The 23,304-nt window shown below is 34.8% G+C and overlaps 2 protein-coding genes across 3 annotated transcripts; one reads left to right on the top strand and one right to left on the bottom strand.

Moving 5' to 3' along the window:
- Window positions 1-625: 625 nt before the first annotated feature.
- Window positions 626-5,208, top strand: LOC145105292 (MADS-box protein SOC1-like). 2 transcript variants are annotated; one of them, XM_079042418.1, is made up of 8 exons: window positions 626-797; window positions 999-1,201; window positions 3,142-3,223; window positions 3,497-3,564; window positions 3,704-3,803; window positions 3,915-3,956; window positions 4,491-4,532; window positions 4,834-5,207. In XM_079042418.1, the coding sequence occupies exons 2-8, from the start codon at window positions 1,020-1,022 to the stop codon at window positions 4,972-4,974; spliced, it is 657 nt and encodes a 218-aa protein (XP_078898544.1). In that variant the 5' UTR covers window positions 626-797; window positions 999-1,019; the 3' UTR covers window positions 4,975-5,207. The 2 variants fall into 2 exon arrangements, with proteins under 2 accessions (XP_078898544.1, XP_078898545.1); XM_079042419.1 differs by having other exon boundaries at window positions 747-784; window positions 4,834-5,208.
- Window positions 5,209-5,391: 183 nt separating this feature from the next.
- Window positions 5,392-7,617, bottom strand: LOC145105291 (putative fructokinase-7). The gene is made up of 6 exons (XM_079042417.1): window positions 6,969-7,617; window positions 6,479-6,888; window positions 6,204-6,401; window positions 5,987-6,127; window positions 5,784-5,900; window positions 5,392-5,697 (listed from the first exon to the last, which is right to left on the bottom strand). The coding sequence occupies exons 1-6, from the start codon at window positions 7,096-7,098 to the stop codon at window positions 5,560-5,562; spliced, it is 1,134 nt and encodes a 377-aa protein (XP_078898543.1). The 5' UTR covers window positions 7,099-7,617; the 3' UTR covers window positions 5,392-5,559.
- Between the last annotated feature and the right edge of the window lie 15,687 nt (window positions 7,618-23,304).

The raw sequence follows: 23,304 nt of genomic DNA on the forward strand, positions 1-23,304 counted from the left end.
TATATATATATATATATATATATATATATCCTTTTGGTAATATGTATATGAACTTGTTAGATAAATAAATATTAACATTTTATGATCTATTTATGTTAATTTGTTCAATTTTACATTACAAAAACATGTTATCGTGAATTCCATTGGGCAATCCCAAACTTAGCAGAATAAGTTCATATATCAAAATAACCATATAAGTATTTAGAAAAAGTAGTTCATACGAACTGGCAACTGGATTTGGTAGGGTTAGTGGTCCTTTTCTTAAAAGCCAGAAAAACTATATTTATCTTAAAATATGAAATAATCTTTTATGGTGTTTTAGTGAATAGATCTTTAATAAATAACCCAAATGAAATATGCCAGTTATAAGATGTGTTGGATGATTAGGACTGTACTCCATCATTATAAATAAAAAGGTTAGGGCCTCTATGCATCATATACAAATGGGGAAGGTGGTTAAAATAAGGTAGTTTACTTTTTTATGTTGTTTTATTGACTTGATCAATCATACATAACGTGTTGGAACTTGTAAATAATGCATTACAACTTGTTCATCCGGATTGTATTTTCCAAGTGTAGAAATAGGTGTTTAGCATTAAATCGGGTGAGTTTATTTTCCAATCCTCTTTCTTTTTAAAGAGTACTTGAGAGAGTAACCAATCAATCAGCTCCAACTTACCTATGTAAATAGCCATTTTAAGGCCTACCACTCCTCCCCCAATCACACTCTACTTCCAGATACCCTCTACAAGTTCTCTCTCTCTCTCAAGAACACCAATCTGGGGTTTGCTTCTCTAGTAACTTCTTTTTCTTTCTTGATATATATCTCCTTATAGAAATACCCATATATAGCAACAAAGTTTCCACCTTTTTTGCTCTCTTGCAACCTTCAGAAACTTTGCTTTTCGCTTCACGAAATTGATTAAGCTTCTCAGATTTTGTTATTAATGGATCTTGATCTGCTTAATTAATACGGGCTCCTTTTCTTGAAATATTAGGTCGATTTCAAGAAACCAAAGATGGTGAGAGGAAAGACCCAGATGAGGAGGATAGAAAACGCTACAAGTAGGCAAGTGACTTTCTCCAAAAGGAGAAATGGTCTATTGAAGAAAGCTTTTGAGCTTTCTGTGCTTTGTGATGCTCAAGTTGCTTTGATTATCTTCTCTCCAAGAGGCAAGCTCTGTGAATTCGCAAGCTCAAGGTGTCATCCTTTTCGCTTATTTCTGATTGTTGATTGATTTAAAATTTTCTTTCTGATTTCTTTCATGCATATACCTATACATACATACATATAATATACACAGATATATGTGGTATATATGTATATATGTTTTATATGTATTGTTTAACTCCTTTATAGTATAGGTCTAGGTTATTAATAACCTTAGGGTTTCTCTCTTCTTCTCCTCCTCTAACTCACACTAGAATAACACAGAAACACAAAAATATTTAGATCTAAAACTTGGTTCAATTTATCACTTTTAGGGTTACGAATAGGAATCTTTATGGTGTAAACATATTGGAGTTCGTCGTCACTTAACGTGAACAGTTAATAATATTTTAAGATCAGTTAGGGCGAAAGACACTGTATATAGTCGACCCCCATTTCTCTCTCTATCTTTCTTTCACTGCAATTAAATCTTGTTCAAAGGGTTTTTAATTCGAATCCACTCCGACTAAAACTTCTTTTGAGAAGCTATTTTGGAATTAAAATGGTTTTTTTTAGATGTTAGTCAATAAATTATTAAAAACATTCTGACAAATTTTCACTTGTTCCTTGTTGGGATTCTTGTTTTTTCATGACATTTTGTGAATGACTCAATTAAGAAAGATCTACAACTACTCTTTGCCAAGCATGTTTCAATCAGATTATAACATGAAGTGGTTTGTTTCATATATTCCAACTTCTTTTCAACGCAGAAAGTGATCAGCTTTTGCTTTTCTTCTGATTTTTACCATAGAAAGAATCAACTTCTAAATATATATGATTATAGTACAACATATATTATATTGTTAATTAATGTACTAATTAAGTTAGATCTAAAATATTATTAAATTGCATGTTAAATTAAGATTAACAACTTTTAATTGTTAAAATTCTTCTTGCACCAAATCCAATATTTCATAAGTAGCAAAATAATGAAATTTAGCTTGAAATTTGACAAATAAAAGACACTTCAGTTGATCCAGACTAGTAATTTTTTTATAGAAACAAAATGGATATTTTTCTCCGTTGAAGCAATTCTTCTCACAGTTTGAAGATGAATTAATTACAGATATCTTCCAACATAAAATAGATGCATTTGTAGATCTATAATGTGCCAATTTTAAAAGACACTTGAGTTGACTAAGTTGTATATATTTTTTTTTTACAATTTGGTTATATATTTGAATGGAGTGAATAATCGAATGTGCTTGTTCTTTAATAAAATTCTATGAGTTGTATTGTTATTGTAAAATTACAATCGCTATGTATTTATCAAGCAATTTGTGAAATATAACAACATTTTCTCCATCAAATTGCTTTTCTCCTTTTATCTTCAATTGACCATTAATTTATAATTAATTACTTTATTCTAATTGATATAAATAAAACTGAACAAAGTTGTTATGTTTTATATAAATCTTAGCATGAAATAACATTATTTTTCCAAAAATAGAGGTCGTAAGCAAGAGATTAGGTCTTAGTAATAACTAATAGTTAGTCAACAACGTGCAGACCATTCCACCCATACTAATACAACACAGAATCATAGATGATGGGTGTTAGTTAGAACTATATGGCAATATTCCTCTAATTAATGTATGGTTTAACTAAATTATGTTACTATCACTTAAATGTTCAAATATGACTTGCTAATAATAAAAGTTGTACTTAAATCATTGTATTCTATGGTCAAGCGAAGAATTTCTATCGAGTAATTAAAATTTGACCTTAACAATGAACTATTTTGTCGCCCTTTGAGTCGTTATTTACATAACCTTCAATAAGTGATGTAACACTATATGTCAAAAGACTAAGCTATATATTGGGTGTCAACTATACGACATAATTTTAATATATTTTCCATCTATTAATTTGTTAATAATAGAGAAAATGTTGTCATTTACACCTAATGTTCGTGTTTGTAATTTTTTCAGCATGGATGACACTATCGAACGTTACAGGAATCACGTAAAAGAAGTTCAAACTGAGAATTCTTCGAGTGTAGAAGATGCTCAGGTTCAAATCTGTCTCCATAGACATGTCTTCTTTCTTATGCATCGTGTTCTTGGTCTTTCAACCCTAAACCCTTTACAGTACTGATAAATTAAATTCTGTCACAAAATTAAAATTCCTTCATATGCTATGAACTTTTTGAACAAAATTGGATTGAAAATGTTGTTTTGCTTTGAATTAAATCGACTGTAACTACAAAAACAACAATGTTTTTAAAATTCCAAAGTCATAGTTGACTTTTTGGAAGTGTTACTTATTGTCCTCAATTGTGTTCAGTGGCAACATTTGAAGAATGAAACAGAAAGTATGGCAAAGAAGATAGAACTCCTGGAAATAACTAAAAGGTTAGAATTTCATGTTCTGGATATGTTAATTGAACTTTAAATCACCACACATGTAGTTATGAAACTAAGATTAATTGTTGGTTCTAAATTAAAGCTACAATAAAACCATCGATCCTAACATCTTAAAACTTTATTACAGGAAACTTTTGGGAGAAGGTCTAGGATCATGCACCATTGATGAACTACAAAAGCTTGAACAACAGCTAGAGAGGAGTGTATCCATCATTCGTGCTCGAAAGGTTGAGTTTTTTCACACAAAAGAATGAGAAGTTGACTCTCAAAAACTGATTTTGTTTCAACTGATCTTGAAATTCTTTGATTTATTTTGACTTTAATTGTTGGTGTTTCAGATGCAAGTATATAATGAACAAATTCAGGAACTACAAGCAAAGGTACAATACATAAATATGAGTTGATCATTTACTTTTAGTAACATTACACTTTCATATATACTCAATAAATCACAATTCTATATTTTCGTTTTCTTTCACCTTATTAAGTTCTTCTAAACCTATTTGCATCATTTTAACTCATCTAACATGTTTGGGTTAGCTTTTTTAGCACAAAAGTGTTTTTTAAGAAAAGTGATTATTAGCTTATGGCTTTAAGGAAAAGTTGGTTTTAAAAAGTATTTGGATAAGAAAAACTGCTTTTTAAGAGTAAAATAGTTAAAAAGCTAAAAAGTTAGGATTTTCCAACTTTTTGAAAGCTTTATTTTTTCATATCAAAAAAGTTGTTTTAAAAAGTGTTTTTCAAATACACAAACACTTTTTTAGCTTATTAGCTTTTTGAAAAGCTAAAAAGCTAATAAGTTATTTTAAAAAGTAATGTCAAACACCCACTAATTAGCAAGACATCCCACAAACATATAAATTATATTTCTAGAACTCTCATCATATATACCATTTACTTCTAAAAAATTTCAGGAGGGATTGTTAGCATCTCAAAATGCAATGCTAAGTTCAAAGGTAAGGTTATTCTATTCGTTACTCTTTATGGTTTAACTGACATTAAAAAAAATGGCAAACCATACCATCTAAGCGGTCCATGTAAACGGCCATAATTAATACTAGCAGTATTTTAGGTGTGCTATGGTTTGAACCCTAGACCTCATGTGTGGAATTCTGCATCTCAACCATTAGGATCCCAGGGGGCTATAATTATGCGATTTATAGTCATATGTATACTGCTTAATTAAAAAAATGCTAAATTTATAAATTATAGATGAAAAATGAAAACAACATAAATGAACTCGAATCTCTCTTTCAGTGTCTAGTCCAAACTCAGGAAAAGATTGATGAACAACGACCCATGTTGCAAATGATTGAATGTGGAGAAAGTTCAGATGTCGAAACAGAATTGTTTATTGGATTACCCGAAAAAAGGATGAAGCTTGATAGACAAAAATGATGGTTAAAATATCCATAAAGCAACACATTTATATATCTATAAAGATGTTATTTGTGTTTGGTATCAAAAATCTATGTTTTGCCATTGACTTGCGAGAAAATGTTCATGGAGAACCGAATGGAATTTTGGTTCTTGTACATATGAACACATAATGTTGATCGCATCATTGATCTTTCATGTTGTCTTAGTTGGTTGCATCCTTTGATGGATTTTATGAAATACAATGACTTTGGTATCATGTTCTTTATTAATCCTTTTCTACACATATTTCTCCAAATTATAAATCTCATTTTGATTGTTGAAAATTGTTATGTTTACGATTGACACACACATGTACGCATCAGTCTCCACAAGTCAGTAGAAATATATAAAGAAAATATAAGCATAGTTAAAGGAAAGTAACAAATTAAATCCTCATTTACTTCATGCATGTTACATATACAATAATTACATAGACAAAAGTAAGAAAAATAATGAGACAAATTTCTGTTTTTTGTTCATGTTTTTTCTTTAGCATATTCTACCTTGTAGAAGACAGTTTAATAACCATTTCTTCTAATTTCAAACAAAAAAAAACGACACGTGTTATTTAGATTCTGATTCCTCCAGCTTCTTATGAACAGCTTCCTTCGAAGGCAATGATGGAATCGCTCCTCTCTCTGTAACTGTAATGGCCCCACAAACATTTGCAAACCTCAATGCATCTCTCAGCTTCTTTTCATCCTAAAATGGGGCATAACATAAATCTTTTAAAAATCAATATATTCAGAAAATGAATTTTTTCAGCCAATTTTTTAAAAATGTTTAACCTTGAATAATTGAGTATTTGCAGCTAAATTGAGAAGGAGTCCTCCAACAAAAGCATCACCTGCACCCGTTGTATCAACACACTTCACCTTAACACCACCAACTTTCCCATGAAAATCCTAAAAAATAAACATACAAATTGATGTAATGATATCAATTAAGATAATCCAACAATGGAAAATCGTGTTAAATTGACAAAAATAACCTTGGTGTAGTATCTACAGCCATTAGGACCTTCAGTGACAATCAACAACTTAAGATTTGGGTGAAAAAGCTTGGTCAAGACAACTTTGTCATCATAGGGATCATCACCTCTAGTCAAGAACTCAATTTCATCTTCACTAATCTGTAATTTCCCAAAAAGTTAAAAACCCATTAAAGTTTTAAGTCAAAAAAAGTCAACCCACTATGAAATTTTGCACCTTGATAACATCTGCTTCATCCCAAATGCTCATGATGCCTTTTCGAGCAGCTTCAGGTGATGGCCATAAAGGTAGTCTCAAATTAGGATCATATGAAAGAATGCATCCTGCTTTTTTAGCAATTTTCATTGCAGCTAAGTGAGCTGATTTGCATGGATCTTCAATCAAACTAATGGATCCGTAGTGAAAGATTGTTGACTGGTCAAATAATAAAAATCGGCCACAATTTAATCTTTCAAAACATGCAGCCATAAAAAATGGATGATTGAATGTACCTTTTTGATCAAATCTGTATCGAGTTCTGCCTCTGTGAGAAGCATATCCGCACTTGGATGGCGGAAGAACATGAACTCACGCTCTCCATCGGATCTTAGGGTTACAAATGCCAATGCGGTTCTTGCATGTTTGTCAAATCTCATTCCTGTGTTATCGACATTGTTTTCTTTGAGGATGTTAGCCAACATGCGACCAAATTCATCGTCCCCAACCTTGCCAAGAAAACCTGCAGATCCTCCCAATTTTGATACACAAACTGCAACATTCGCCGGAGCACCGCCGGGAGCTTTCTTGAATCCCGGAGCCTCCGCCAGTGAAACACCGGAGACTGTGGGCACAAAATCGATCAAAAGTTCTCCGAAACACACCACTTGTGGATTCTTTTTTCTTTTGCTTCCATCCTCCGAACCTACAGTGCCGGAATTCAACAACGCAATCGATTATGATAGGCAAAGAGAATAGTGGATTGGGAAATTTGGGATGACTTACTTGAGCTCACTAATAAATCTTTAGCGCTCTTTACACGCTTGAAGTCACCCATTGCGGATCGATTGGAGATGGTTGGAAGACAATAGCCCGTTTTGTTGGTACTGGAAGATTTGGTGTTCGTTTGATCCATTTTTACAGAGAGATTAATGGGAAGGAGAAGAATCGATTAAGAATTATGTTAATGTGGTTTGTTTTGGTGTTTGTATGTACTGTCGATTTCGAAAGTGACAAAGAACCCATAAAAATTCTTCTCCCAAATTCCCACAAAGACAAATGAAATTGGTGGGGTTTGTTGATTCTCTGATTCCTGTTATGGTGGAATAGGTAGAGGATGGTTGATGAATTGTCCAGAATCAACCGATGGTCCAATTTCATCATTAAATATAGTGATATCCAACTAAATCGATCAACCCATTCCACCTTAATCAAATTCCGTATTGTACGCTCGATCTCCGTGCCCTCCGTCACGTCGGCCGGTGGAAGATCCTCCAATCCACCACCTCCTGTTAAAAGGGGATATATTTTGGGTTTAAACTTGCTTTATTGAGTATGCATCATTATCAACGATTTTGTTGGGTTTCAAATCAACTGCGGTTGAAATAGGGTCTTGAATCCACCCAAAAAAGCTTCGTTACAAGCGAAGGTGTGGAATTTGCCAAAAACAAGTTTGAAACTAATAAATGACATTTCTATTTTCTGCTCACTGACATCTTACTATTTTTACTATAATATCTACTATTTCTACTGTAATAATAAATAATAATAAGATAATTTTGACACTGTAATAATAAATAATAATAAGATAATTTTGACTTGACAATTGTCATATTTTTAAATAAATTATTTTTAAATAAATAATATTCATATGTTAATTTATAGTTTTTTTTAATTTTTAAAATTAAAAAGTCATATAATACTTATATTTATATATGTAAAGTATCAAATGTAATAAATATTATACTAAATTGCAATTAATATTTTTTTCATTCCTTATTTTAAAATTTTATTTTGAAAAATATTTATTATTTATATTTTAATATTTTATTTTTTTAATCAACCCGTGTAATACACGGGTTTTACATCTAGTTTCTATTTAATCTGCATAAAACATCATATTAAAACAAAGGAAGGATGAGAAAATATTAATAATCCAAAATTATATACACCATTTTTTTAAGAAAACCTATAGTTAACCTGAAATATCCAAACCTCGCTTAATACCAAATTACCCGTAATCAATTACCTGGATTTTTATTCAGTTCAGTTATATCATATCAACGCACCCGAGCTACCCAACTAAAATACCCGAAACTTGAAAGTTATACCCGATCAACACCCTTATATTTTCCTACAAAGGTCTTCTCTTATTATCTATATAAACTGTTCTAATGATATAAGTCATAGAAATAGTTTTTTTTTTTTTTTTTTTGAAATAGTATTTATATAATAATAAAATAACAAAACTGATCTTTATAGAATAATAGGAAATAAAAACGGCATAGTGGTTCTATTTTACAAAATTACTCTTGTTTAATAGTATAAAACAAAATTACAAAAATACTCTCTATATAATAATAAAAATATATAAAAGGTACGTGTGTCTGTAAAATACAAATATTATTGAAATTGTCATGTGTTTTAAATTTGCAAAATTATAAAAAATGTTTTATTTATATTAGTAAACTAGATGAATATCCATACGTTGTATATATTTTAGCTACAATTTTTGGAAAAATATATTAATGAATATAATTATGTTATTATAGTATATATATATATATATATATATATATATATATATATATAAAGTTATTTTCAATTGAAAATCATTATTAATAATGAACTAAACAACCAATCGTTAGCGTTGAAAATCATAACAATCAACGGTTCACGGAATGGTTGTAGATTTTGTACATTGGATACACCGGATCATAACAAAAAAATTCATTTCGTTTAATTTTTTTAGGCCAAGTTTTTTTATCGAAGAAAAAATAACTGAATATACCAATTTTCATAATCTTTCGTCATCTTTCACTTTGTTTTTTATGTGTTTTTTTTTTTTTTTTTGAAAAGTTAAGGTTTAGTTTTATCAAAAAGAAAAAATAATAAATATATCAAAATTCATACATTTGATACTTTTTAAATATAGAATCATATTGATGAAAAAAATAAGAAATTTTATATCTGAATTTTATTTGAATCTGATCTGTATCGAACTTTTATTTAAAAAAATCACATGTAAATGCTTATTACATTCGATTTTCCCAGTAATTATTGATCATTCACATGTGAATTTGAATAAATTCACCTATGATTATCAGTAACTTGGTTTGTGTATGATCAAAATGTTAGATCGTCAAAAAAAATCAAGTGAATTTACGTAGATTCACATTTAATTTAGTTAGATTCACATATAAATGGGAATTTTTGTTCGAATTCACATATAAATTTGATATATCTATTTTAGAGAGCATTCACATAGATATTTTTAAATCATATCAATAATCGAAGTGTTAAAGTGGACTAAGAATCGATATATTTTAACGATTTTTATACACGATGGTCATGTCAATTTTGTAGATTTCAACCACAAATAAATTTACTGATAATGTAACATCTCAAAAATCACGATAATTTTTTCATTTGAGATAATGACTTAAAAGAGTAATATACTTTTCCATTTGTATACATTTGATCATTGAGTTTTTTTTGTTCACATTTACCCTATCACCTTGTTTAACTGTACATATTTAGTCCTTATAACCGGCTACTTCAGGTAAGCCGTAAAAAATGACTTAAAAGGGTCATATATTTTTCATTTTATACACATTTAGTCCTTAATATTTTTTTTTGCATATTTAGTCCTTAATATTATTTTTTTGCAAAATAAGTCTTTGTTGTTTTTGTACACATTCAATACTTATGAACGATTTTTTTTAGGTTCTTTTCACGATATATTATGCGGGACAATCATTAATAAGGTGTTTGGGGTTGTTCATGTTTATGGTCACTGCGACATCGCCTTCTAGGAGCATAGGTGTGAGAGATTATGTAAATTTTAGTAGTTAGTTAAATTAGTTGAAACATTTAGAACAAAGAATAAATTTTGTAATTGTTATGGTGATTAAATAATAGAGATTTATCTATATTCAAGTGTGTTACCATTTTCAATTAATTTATATTGTGTTTCATTTTTGCATGTTTAGATCCCCACTTCTCAAGTATTAATTTACTCAAACTCCACAATCCGTCGTACTATTGGGAGTGAGTATTGAGTTAAAATTGTTGTGAAGTGTTAGTAGATTGTCTATAGAAATTAGACATAACATGGAGATTACGACTAACGTTCATGAATGCTTAATAGAGATTTAAGTATTGGAGAAACCCACGCTTAGAAAGATTACTTCATGGATTCAATCACGAGTAATTCTGAGACGATAATATCTTTTATTCTTAAAACAGAAAGACATTTGAGTTCTTTGGATATGAGTTGGTTTTGTATCAGTCTTACTTTAACGTTATTCGAAACTGGTGGCCATAACGAGTAAGTTTATGCATGATTTGGCTCGTAAACAAAAGCTATGTAGTCGAGGCTTATTTATTCCCTTTCACCATAATATGAAAGGCAATATTGTGGGCCCCTCGGTGATTTAATGATGATATTCATGTGCTAGGCCTATCCTAGACTTAATTGATGTGTTCGATTAGTAGTCTGATTTGATCATCATAAATCAGAAATCGAGAAACATACTGATGGACTGTTAGGTTGATTCATAATCCATGACCCAGTCCACAATGATATCTTGAAATAAACAAAGGAATAATTGATCACTTATCTAAGGGCCAGTTCTTGATAAGATTGGAGTTCAACATTTGTTGTGGAAGGCACATTTTGTTGGTTATTCAAAGTCTATTTGACCAATACTAGTTAATGAATTGTCCAAGTAGGAGATTGTTGGAAATATGTGTCCAGTATCATAACTAATTGGTGTAACTTTGGAAATAACGACAAAGTTCTTTTTGGGTTGCCTTCAAGAGCAAGAAAAACTATAAATGATTTAAGAAATTGAGAAAATAGTTTATTAATTTATTACATGTTAATAAATTAATTGGAAACTAGTTGAAATTAACTATAATTAATTTGGGATTAATTGGAATTAATTTGAAGGTACAATGATTGAGTGTTAATTGTTCAATAGTTGAAAACATTCTAAAAGCCCTATATAGTGGATGGTTTTGGGAGGTACTTAAGAGGCTTCCAAAACCAATCCACATAACAGATAAGGACATGATTTAAATCTTAATATTTAATTGATTCAAATCAGGGTTACCTATTACCACCACAACCATATATTGTAACCTTTGGGTGCTTATATTTTCTTCCACACATACCTCCTGGAAGGCTACAAAAAACCAATTCCAACCTCTCTCCTAAAGTTTATAGGGTTCTTGTCTTTTGGGTGTGAACCATTAGAGGTTGTGACATCCCCAAATTCACGGTCATTTTAAAATTTTTATTTATGCTTATTTAAAAATCAGAGTATTCTTTTTTTGAAGAGTAGTATTGCGGAATTTGTTCCCATAAAAACATGATAATAATATTATCAAAGCATTTCCAAATAAATATATTTTATTTATATTAAAACATTGGGATCTCATCGTCAATACATAAACATAAGCATAAACAGACCTTACATTCATTTACACTAATGATTTACATCTCCTTTAATCTCTCGGTGTAATGTGTTTTCGTATCGATACCTGTGATACAAATAAACTGAGTGAGCCAAGTTGGGAAACCTGGTGAGTACATAGGGTTTTCAACCCACAATAATATAGTTATTATGTTTAATCATCAAACTATTAACCCAACTTCCCATCCCCATTATCTTCTTTATTCTTAAGGATCAACCCTAAGAATCATATATTCATCATTCATTCACTCCTAAGGATTGTCCTAAGGAATATACACGAAGTCCATCGTTGTCAGGGTTTATCCAACAGGTACTAAGTCCATAGTTGTCGATGTTATCTGTTAGGCCCTAATTCCATAGCTGCTAATATCCGTCTATAGGGCACTAAATCCATAGTTGTCAACGTTCATTTGTAAGGCACTAAGTCCATAGTTGTCATGGTTTTTAGAGTACATCTGGTGAACACATCGTTCACAATGCCTACAGGTTCCGAGCCTGCTAGCATTCCATTGGACTTTCTAGAATAGTCTGTGGTTGTATCTATACTCTGCTAGATGACTGGATCATCGTTAAGGTCAAGGCTTCTCATCATCTTTCACCTCTCATCATCTATATCATTTTTCATCTCTCATCATTCATCTTATCTTTCATCTACCCATCTTTACCCAATATATTTATAGGTTCATAATAACGATAATGAACTTAAACATAAGTTATACTTAAAATACGGTAAGCATAACTCACTTACAGGTGGTTTAGCGAGAAAACGGACTCTGCGCGGGCAAAACTTTGTCGCTTAATCTTTTTTCTAAAAAGATTATTGTAGCGGTTCCGCACTCACCTTGTTATACTAAAACTACAGAAAGAGAAGTCGAATCACGAGGGACCGAAATGTTCGGGGATAAGAAGAGAAAGACTCTTGAATCAAGAGAATGGTGCAAGAAATATGAGAGCCTAGAGGCTCTCATTTATAGTAATTAAATTTTCAAAAACCACCCTCTATAGTTAGTTAAATGACATTATAGTTATTTAAACGACTAAACACTCATTTATAATATTATTTTAAATAGATTTAACGATATTTGTACTAAACTAATGTCGAAAGTACTTAACACTAGTCTTATAACGACCGCATCATCAATGCCTTTCTAATGATATGCATATGTATATATATGTATACGCATATATGATTTATACTTTATTTTAATACGTAAATATGTTATTATAAATTATAACTCGTTCATACGAACTCCGTTTTTGACGTTCTTTATATCCATGCGTAGCTATCGACGAGATCTACAACTTTCTTTTAGACTCCGTCGGCTAATTTTGACTTTAGTTTGTCCATATTTTATAAAATTAAATGATTTTGCTAAAATCATAACTCTCTCGTACGGACTCCGTTTTTGGCATTCTTTTTCTCAAAATTCTTATTTTGAATAGTACTACGATTTTCTTTTTGGTGGATTTAGGTAAAAGTCAATCATTCTCTTCGTAGCTTTTTACGACATACATTCATTGTGCGCGGCTGACTTTTATATCTTATAAAAATCATATTTAATTCATACGGAGTCGGATTTCTATGAAATTTATATTTTCGGGATCGGGAAGACGTGTACTTTCTAAATAATATATATATATATATATATATATATATATATATATATATATGTTTTGGCGCACTTATTTTTACGATTTACGGACGATTCGTCTGATTTTTCCTATTTTATTATGTTGTAATAATCATGAAACACATAATATTCATATAATTCTTATTTATTACATCAAATAGGCTATAGTTGTTGACCCTAAATATTACTTTTGTTAAGATTATTTATCCTAGATAATCTTCTATCAAAAAAATCATTTTTAACGCTTATTATATCTTAATTGACTAGCCCGAATTTGTAGGTGTTACAGTGGTACCCTACTTTGGGTGCTTGTCTTTCCAAGAGAAACAAGAGGTCAAAGGAATCAGAGCTACAAGGGACAAATCAGATTTATCAAAAGGTTAATATATCAATCATTTCTCATTTAGCTTGTAATGTTAGTTTTAAAATTACGTTGTTATAATAGTAAAACTTAAATCCTAGGGTGCATGTACACTTAGGAAAATGAGGAGGGTTGTAACGTTTGGTTCCTGGTATGCACTTAAATTATTTATTTATTCATTTTGGAAAGGCTACTCGACGAGTTGGTGGCCCTAACTCGTCGAGTAGAAGGCAAAATATGTGCGGGTTTTAAGTGAGCTACTCGACGAGTCGAAGTCTTGACACGACGAGTTGGACAGTCTGGATGAAACCCTAATCTTTAGGGCTTGCACCCTATTTAAGCATCATATCTGGCCTCCACCCCAGCCTCCATCACCTCCAAACCCTAATCTCGAAATCCTAATCAACCTTGAGTGATCTTGAGCTATTTCTTTCCATTTTGTGATTTAAAGCTAGAAGAAGGAAGCAAGGACTTGGAGTTGCAGAAGGAAGGCTGAAGATCCAGAGCTAAGGACTCATTTCTGTCTTGATAGAGGTATAAAGCTTATACCTTGGCTTCTATTCACTTAGATTTTCATTTGAGCTTGTATATTGTCACTTTTGGGCCATTTCAAGGTCATTCCGAGATTTGAACTCTTGGGGATGTAAGGACTTCAGATCTAGGCACTCTTGAGCTTTAGAAGCTCAAAGTTGCCACCTTTATTCAGCCATGGCCCTATTCCATGACTTAGACCTCCATTTTAGCTTGTGGAGGGTGTTTTAGCTTCATAACACCATGCATGCACGTAAAGTTAGCAACTTTACGTGTAATGCTAGTCTAAGGAGTCCAGATCTATGAGTTGGAAGCATTGAAATTGATTAGAATCGACTGTATGGATTTGGCATATGGGGGACTCGACGAGTTGTTCTTGTGACTCGGCGATTTGGGTCGTGGACCCCTAACCCTTTTGTGGTTTGAGTGATATCGTTGAGTTTAGGAGATGATTCAATGAGTTGGGCAAGATTAGGACTCGGAAACTGAAGAACTCGACGAGTCCAAGGAGTGACTCGACGAGTTAATATGTTTTGTCCCGATGTTATGGTAGGAAGAACTCGACGAGTCTGGGAAGGGACTCAACGAGTTGACTCGGTTGACCACGAGTCTGAGTAGTACATGAACTCGCCGGGTTAGGAGATAACTCAACGAGTTGGGGTTGACTGGGAGTTGACCTTGACTTTGACTTTGACCAGGATGTTGACTTTGACCAAGGGTAAAATGGTCATTTTACCCTGAGAAGGATTATCAGATTTTTGACTAAGTATTATTGTGATATTGATAGTCAGGGAGTCGTTGGAGCAGCTATCAGATATTCCTCACCGCGAGATTTTGTAAACAGCTTTGCGAGGTGAGTTTTCTCATGTAGGAACGTGTCTAAGGCACCTAGGCCGGCCGTTTAGATAGTAGTAGTTCCGGACCACGGTCCGATGTCGGGCGGGGCCCGAAGTAGGTTTATATGTTTTCCGGATTTTGATCTGATGTCGGGGTGGTCCCGAGGAATGCTTGTATGCTAGTATGTTTGATGTCTTTATGATTCTTGCATGTGTTTGTTATGTGTTATGTGTTCCGGGGTTAGGACCAATGTCGGGGAAAGCCCGAGGAATGTCTAGTTAATATGTTATGATAATATGTTCCGGACTCCGGTCCGCTGTCCCAAGGAATGTTATTATGTTTCCGGATCTCGGTCCGATGTCGGGCGGGGCCCGAGGAATGTTTACATGTTAGTGTTATGTGCTTATGTTATATGTTGGTTGATATGTTTATATGTATGCCGAGATCTACTCGATGTCGGGCGGGGCTCGATGCCGGGCAGGGCCCGATGTTGGGATAGCCAATGTCGAGCTTGACTCGATGTAGCAGGGGCGGGGCCCAAGATATGTTATGTGATATGTGTATGGTATGTGGTAGTTGGGGAAACTCGCTAAGCTTCGTGCTTACAGTTGTCAGTTGTGGTTTCAGGTACTTCCACTAGCAAGGGGAAGGGCTCGAGATGATCGCATGACACACACCACAGTTTTAGCCTGGGATTGCTTAGACTCTGATATTTTTCTCACTTGATCGTGATACAGTATTTTGACATGATGTTTTTGAGAGATACGATTTGTGATTTATTATGATATTGATGGATTGTGGTTTTTACTAAATGATTTTAAAAAGAAATTTTTGGTATGTATTTTTGGGATGTTTCAAGTTGGTATCAGAGCCTTGGTTTGAGAGATTCGGGCACACTCTCGGGTGTTTCTGAACTCAAACTAAGGACATGGTATGAAAATTTTCAAAAGAAAATCATTTTTACAAAAATAAAATAAAAGAGAAAAGAACTTTGAAAAGAGAAAAAGGGTGTGGTGCATGCAATCAGCCGAGCTCAAGTAAGTACTCCCAAATTACCCATACAAGTTATGTTATGATATTTTTATGAGAATTGTATGCTAGATTAGGACTAAGGATCTAGGAAGGATGCCTTATGTGCCTATTATATGTGTATCAGCTTCATGAGAACTGCATGCTAGTTTAGGGCTAAGGATCTAGGAAGGATGCCTTATATGCATGTTATATGTATCTCAGCTTTATGAACCGCATGCTAGTACAGATTAGTTAGTGATGGCCCGAATGTGATATGCTTGATTATGTGTACTCGATGCTCGAATGTTGCTTGCTTTGTGCTTTTAGGAGTTCTAGTTATCTGTTACTAACTAGTAAATGAATATGTTAAGTTACATATTGCGAGGATTAAATAATTTCAGAAGGTTAGGTCTAGCTCTATTGCGCAACTCTTGTTTGAGTCCAACCGTTGTAGGGTAGGATCTCTCATTTAAAGAATTATCTAGTCTTAGTGTTATGTAATAGTATTCACGAGCTAGTTAGGGGGAGGTGGCAGGGACTTCTTATGCAGCTGATAGCGGAGAGTGGGTTGGTAATTACCCTAGGGCAAGCCTAGAATGAAGTTAGCATGAGATCAACAGTAGTAGTAGAAGGGACTTGGTGGAGTCGAGGCAATTCTTGAGGAAAGTACGGATAGATGTGGAAGGTAGTATGGGCTCGTACTACTGAAAGCAGAGGATCCGCACTCGAATCAAGGAAGGATGAGGCGAATCCAGGAAACTTGTAGTATGTTAGATCCCTCGAGATATGATGAGTATACTGATGTTTGTTATGGTGTATTTTCAGTATGGTGACGCTACGCACTAGGCCGATTGGAACTTCAGGCACTGGTGAGGGATCAGGCTCGGGCTCTGGAACCGAGCATATGGATGAGCAGACGAGGGAGTTTATTTCGTCTAAGATCACACACAACATTTTAGAGCAGACTCCTGTGATATTTGGTTCGGTCAAGGAGGGTATTCTGGAGCTTCTGGATGAGAAGCTGAGCGCTTTCCGCACGGAGGTGGCGGCTATGATGGGGTCGCACACACTGACTTTCCGGGAGTTCAGGGATTGTGGAGCTCCCGACTATCATGGGGCTCGGGACCCCATTTCTAGCACCAGATGGTTGGCGGATGTCGCTAACGCATTCCGCACCAGCAGATGTCCCGAGGGGTACAAGGTTAGACTTGCGTCCTGTCTTCTGAAGGACAGGGCACATGACTGGTGGGAGGAGGTTGGGAGAGCCATTGGGGATGATACAGTTCTAGATGCTATGACCTGGAGTGACTTCTTGGCCAGGTTCAGGGCCGAGTTTTCACCTGTGATTGAGGTGCAACAGCTAGCGAGGGAGTTCCAAGATCTTGAGCAGACGACAGAGACTGTGGCGGAGATCACCGCCAAGTTTAGGGAGAGGGCCCTTCTTGTTCCGCAGTACGTGGCGTACGAGGAGATGAAGAAGGCCCGATATCATGAGATGTTGAGGAGCGATATACGGCAGTTTGTGAGCCGTTCCAGCTGCAAGACGCTGGAAGATATGATTGCGAGAGCTCGGGAAAGGCAGCTAGACTTGGAGATGGAGAGGAAGAGGAAACCGAGGGGGTACAGACAGTGAGTGCGGGCAAGAAGCCCAGGGTGTCAGATCACAGATCAAGGAGCCAGCAGGGTCACAGCCGGTGTGGCAAGTGCGGCAAGATGCACGAGGGGGCGTGCAGGGCGGGAAGTTCGGGCTGCTTCAAGTGTGGTCGAACTGGTCATATGAGTAGGGATTGTACAGCTACCACCACCACCATAGCAGTTTCAGATCTGATTTGCTTCCAGTGCAATCAGATGGGCCACAAGAAGGCCTAATGTCCAAGTCTGGCAGCAGCAGGACAGGTGGCAGCACCCGCTCCAGCCACGTTGAGGATTACAGATGGTCGTCAGGGTCGGGCAGAGGCGCCTACGGCGAGGAGCAGGGCTTTTTAGCTGACTGCAGATGAGGCACGTGCGGCTCCTAATGTTGTGACTGGTATGTATTCTCTCCTTATCTCTTTATTTATATTGATTGTCGCTCATGTTTATGTGTTTTATTATAGGATCGTTCCTAGTGAACGATATATCTGCTCTGGTATTGTTTGATTCGGGGGCTACCCGATCTTTTGTGTCGCTCGCACTTAGCAAGCGGTTCATTGGAGCTCTGGGGGAGCTAGAGTGTCCATTGGACGTCGAGATAGCAGATGATAGGACGATACAAGTCGCGAGGGTTCACAGAGGGTGTATGCTACAATTATTGATGAACAGTTTCCAATGGATCTGGTTCCTATTCCTCTGCGAGGGAATAAGTTTATAGTTGGGATGGATTGGTTGAGCCCCAATGGGTCAGTGATCGACTGCGAGCAGCAGCTAGTGAGGGTTCAGACTCCTAGTGGGAGAGGGTTAATGATTCAGGGCGAGAGGCCACAACGCTGAGCGGTTTTATGTTCAACAGTGAGGGCGAGGCGTTACCTTCAGCAGGGTTCTGCAGGTTATGTCGCTTACGTTATGGATACCCGGGATAAGGGTAAGGCGACAGTGGATGATGTACCGGTAGTGTGAGAGTACCCGGACGTATTCCCGGAGGATCTGCCTGGGGTACCTCCAGAGAGGCAGGTCGAGTTCAGGATTGACCTAGCCCCTGGTCCGGCTCTGATAGCCAAGGCACCGTATCGGTTGGCTCCTCCCGAGATGCAAGAGTTGTCTACACAGCTGCAGGAGCTGCTAGACAAGGGATTCATCAGACCGAGCAGTTCGCCATGTGGAACCCCGATCCTGTTTGTGAAGAAGAAGGACGAGTCACATCACATGTGTATAGACTACCGGGAGTTGAACAAGGTAACGGTGAAGAACCGTTACCCACTCCCGAGGATAGATGATTTGTTTGACCAGCTTTAGGGAGCATCTTGGTTCTCCAAGATTGATCTACGGTCAGGTTTGTTGGGTTTTGAGCATTCTAACACTCCTATGGTGTACATGCAACCCTATAAACCTTGGATCTATGTTTTCTCTATTATACATGCAAATATTAAATATTCCAAGGTTTCATCATAATTAGCATATTATGAAGCACCTATACTACAAAGTTCTAGTTAGATGACATACCTTTTGATGTAGCTTGATGTCTTCAAGCTTTAAGAGCTTACCCCAATAGTGTGGAAGCCTCAAGTGGAATCACAAATCACCAAAACACCTTGGAAAACCTTTAGAGAATATGGATACTTGGCTCACACTATGAAATCGGTTATTGCCCTCTTTAGTGTATCCACACAATCCACTAGCATAATTTCATGAACCATAAGACCCTTTATATAGTGTGGAGGATTAGGGTTAAACCCTAATACCCATGACCTTTCATTTCCTAGGATCCATGGGTTAAAGCTCCATGGACTATCCATGAAGACTTAGCCCAACCTAAATGAACTTGGCCCACTACACATATATATATCTAAGAGTCCATATTCAATTAGTTCCTTTTGATCACTTAATTAATTATAAATTAATTCTTGATCAATACTAATTAAATAATATGATTATATATTAATATATTAGAACTTATAATATATTAATATAAATCATAAATATACTATTCTCAAAAGACTATCCATATAAATTGTGTCGGTGAAGTGCAACCCAAATGGACCATGCCGGGTCGGGTCAAGTACATACCAAATATAGTTATGGACTTAGACATTAATCCAACAGTCTCCCACTTAGATAAGTCTAAAACTATTATTGAGTATGACTTCAAAAACCAATTGGCAATCGTAGCTCTTAAAGCCGCTGTCGAACTCTGATCTTGTCAATGAACTCTGACCTTTGTCAATGACTTGTCCATTAGATAAGGGATCATACATTCCTCCATTCTAGATATCATATGGACTGAGACATGGATTATAATCATTCTCTCTGTCCATTTGTTGTTTCCCGATTTTCGATTTATGATGACTGACTGATTGAACAAATCAAATCAGTCCTGGCTTGGCCAAGCACTCACATGTGTCATCGCTAAATCATCGAGGGGCCCACAGATATCGCTTTTATCCCGAAGGTAAAAGGAATGGATAAACTTCGACTCATATGGCTTGTTCTACTACTTGTTGAATCATACACAAAGGCACGTTTTATAACATCGAGTTACCAAATGCGTTTTCGTGCAATCAATGTATAACCAACTCATAGTAACAACTCATATCTCTAGGTTTGAAGAATATAAGATATTATCGTCTCATGATCACTCATGATAAAATCCATGAAGTGATTCAAATGAGCGCGGGTTGAATCCAATACTCAGAACTTATGAGCACTCATGAGTGTTGTAGCACCACTTTGTCCACCAACTTGGACCTCTACAAACCAACCCATGATAGTCTTGATTCATATCTACTTCCAACATATGACCGACTGTGGATGGTTTGAATAACTTAATCATTCAGGAAGAGCGACTTAGTTATTCTGGAAGTCAAAACATGCAAAGTGAAACACAAGAATAAATGAATCAAATATGGTATCAAACCCTATGAATATAAATAAACACTTTTATTTATCACCATACTGATTACTCATTATTCATTGTTTCGGTTTTATCAACTTTATACTTGAATTAAAAACACTAGTTGTCCCATGCTCCAAGCATGTACACTATGTTTTTCTTAAACAATAGCTTTGCCATACACCAAGTATGCACTCTATGTTTGTCTATGATCCTTACTTTGTGAAATAAACCAATTGAACATAATTTCAATGATTCTAATTTCACACTCCCAAATCCTTATCGAAAAATGTGAGAATTTCAAATTCCTATCATTTATCGAAATCTGTTTAGATTTTAAACTTATATGCACTGACCCTCCTGTAATGAATATGTACAAAGTCACAAAGACTTGTCAACAGTCATTATAAGGTATTCTAATGGAGATCAACTCCATGGAAACTAAGTCTCATATTCAAAGTACATTGCTTTGGACATGCTTCTTGCATTAAGTTTTCTAATCTTACACAGATAACTTCCACCTATGGAGACAACTCCATATTCTCATTTTGACTATCACTTCTGAATAAGAGATGCCTCTTTTCAGAATATGTCAATATGGTCCTTCCAAAATTAGCACTATACTTCCAACTGTCCCTGAGCAACCAATCTTTAGTAAACCTCAGATTGTCCTCGACAATTGCTTAATCATTTTAGTCATATCCAATTCTAGACCTTTTCCCTTCTTAATGCCTCTGGGCATTTGGAAAAATTTAGAAATGACAAATATTATAGCACATGCAATCGATCCTGTACCCAAAGCAAATGGTACACGATTCATGATGTCTCACATAAAGACATGATTCTAGACCAGTCTTTTGCTACAATATTTTTATTTGCCATGTTTTCAAAATTTGACTATGAAGAGGGATGCCGTAATCATAATCGAATTTTGAGAACGCAATATATAGAATTTCCTTAAGTTGAACCAATCCAACATGAAATTCATATATATATATTCTTGACTAAGGATGATTAAGGTCTCAATCTAAGCCTTTAGAACTGAAATGAAGTATATCCTCTCCCTTAATTATAGCAAAACAACTTTTTCAATCCCTGCAACCTCACGAATTGAAACTTTTGTTTTCTATAATTAACATTGTTAACTTGCAACACTAACAATAATTATCATGCTTCCACTAACATGATGATTATTAGCATAACACTTATGCTCCCACTAGCTTTGACATGTACTCAGAAATCAGTTGGACTTCTAGAAATCAATACTTTATTGACTTTCTTACCAAAGTTCAGATTTCTGATACGATATGTTTTGATAAAACTTTATCAAAATCATACACCTTTCCTTAGATAGCATGCATGTGTGTCTAAACAATTTTAGAACTATGAAAAGGGATGCCGTAATCATAGTCTCAATTGTTTAGACCTTTTGCCATCTGCTTCAAATCTACTTGGTGGAAGTGTTTCCTCACCATCATTTTCATGAATCGGAGAGAAACCTTATGACCCTTAGATTTTATGGTGTATGTGTTCTTATCCATGTGAATCATCAAAACCATAGTCACAAGACAAGGATAATGACAAACCAAACTCATATGGACTGAACTTATGCAATCTTAACTTCTTGCCACCTGGCAGTACAGGGCCTGCCATTGCTTCCAAGTTGTTATGCAACCAATTGAGAACTTTCAGAACTCCTATGCAAAGCCAACTTTAACCGGAATGGGCACAGAATATGTCAACACGATAGGTTATAAACCTCAAGTTGTGTGCTAGTGAAGAACCTCATGTTTTATTCTTGATTAGTTCTTGAAATTCTTTTTAGGATATTTAAGACTCCCACTATCCTCTTGACATATAAGGCTATCTTGCCAAATATTCAAGAGATAGTGCGGATTCTTTATCAAGACAAACACTTCACACAATTGGCCTTAGTTGGTCTTTGTTTTATCCAAAACATCACAACTTACCAATTTCAAATGTACAAGAGTAGGACACTTTTACTCTTACATTTGACAAGTGTTTTAAACCTTTCTTTAAGATATGTCACTCAAGTTACAATCTTGGAGTTTGACTCTAAGAATTGTTTTGTAACGAAGTATGACTCATCTTCCTGATCTAACCATTTCAACAATTCATGACTCCTCTTCTTAGTCATAAGATTGCACTAAGATGACCTTTAGAGGACTAATTGTGATATGATTTCTAAATCATTAAGATGATCACAAACATGATACTAAAGTGCTCTCCCATCTTTTCAGATTTGAGAAACTTTTATCTTTCTGCCTAATTTGATTCTTCCCATTCGTTCTGCCATACATTGAGACTTTTCCAATGTTTCAGAATTATACTTAAACTTGTAAGTATAACCATATTTACTAAACTTTAGTAAATCAAATAGTCTTAACGAGCTTTGTGGTGGACATGACCAGTGCACAAGAATGTGTACTCGATCCCTTTAGTCCTTCACTTGACTCACGCATCCATGTGAACAAGTAATTAGTCTTGATTTCCCAATGCTTGAAAGTTCTCATTCATCATACTATTCAACTTGCATGATTCCAAGTTTCGGTCCAATTGAAACTTGGGCGATGAGGAACTTTCCTGATTTGGTAAATTTAGACACTACCACAAATAAAAGAATCAAATCCATTTTCCAATATTGCTGTCAGTGGAATCATATAAGCAACAATTTTCCACAAATGTCATTGTAAGGATACTTCAAATAAATAAAATTAAACAATTT

Source organism: Lactuca virosa, chromosome 4 (assembly GCF_052849685.1).
Source record: "Lactuca virosa cultivar CGN04683 chromosome 4, Lactuca_virosa_CGN04683_v6, whole genome shotgun sequence".
NCBI lineage: Eukaryota > Viridiplantae > Streptophyta > Magnoliopsida > Asterales > Asteraceae > Lactuca > Lactuca virosa.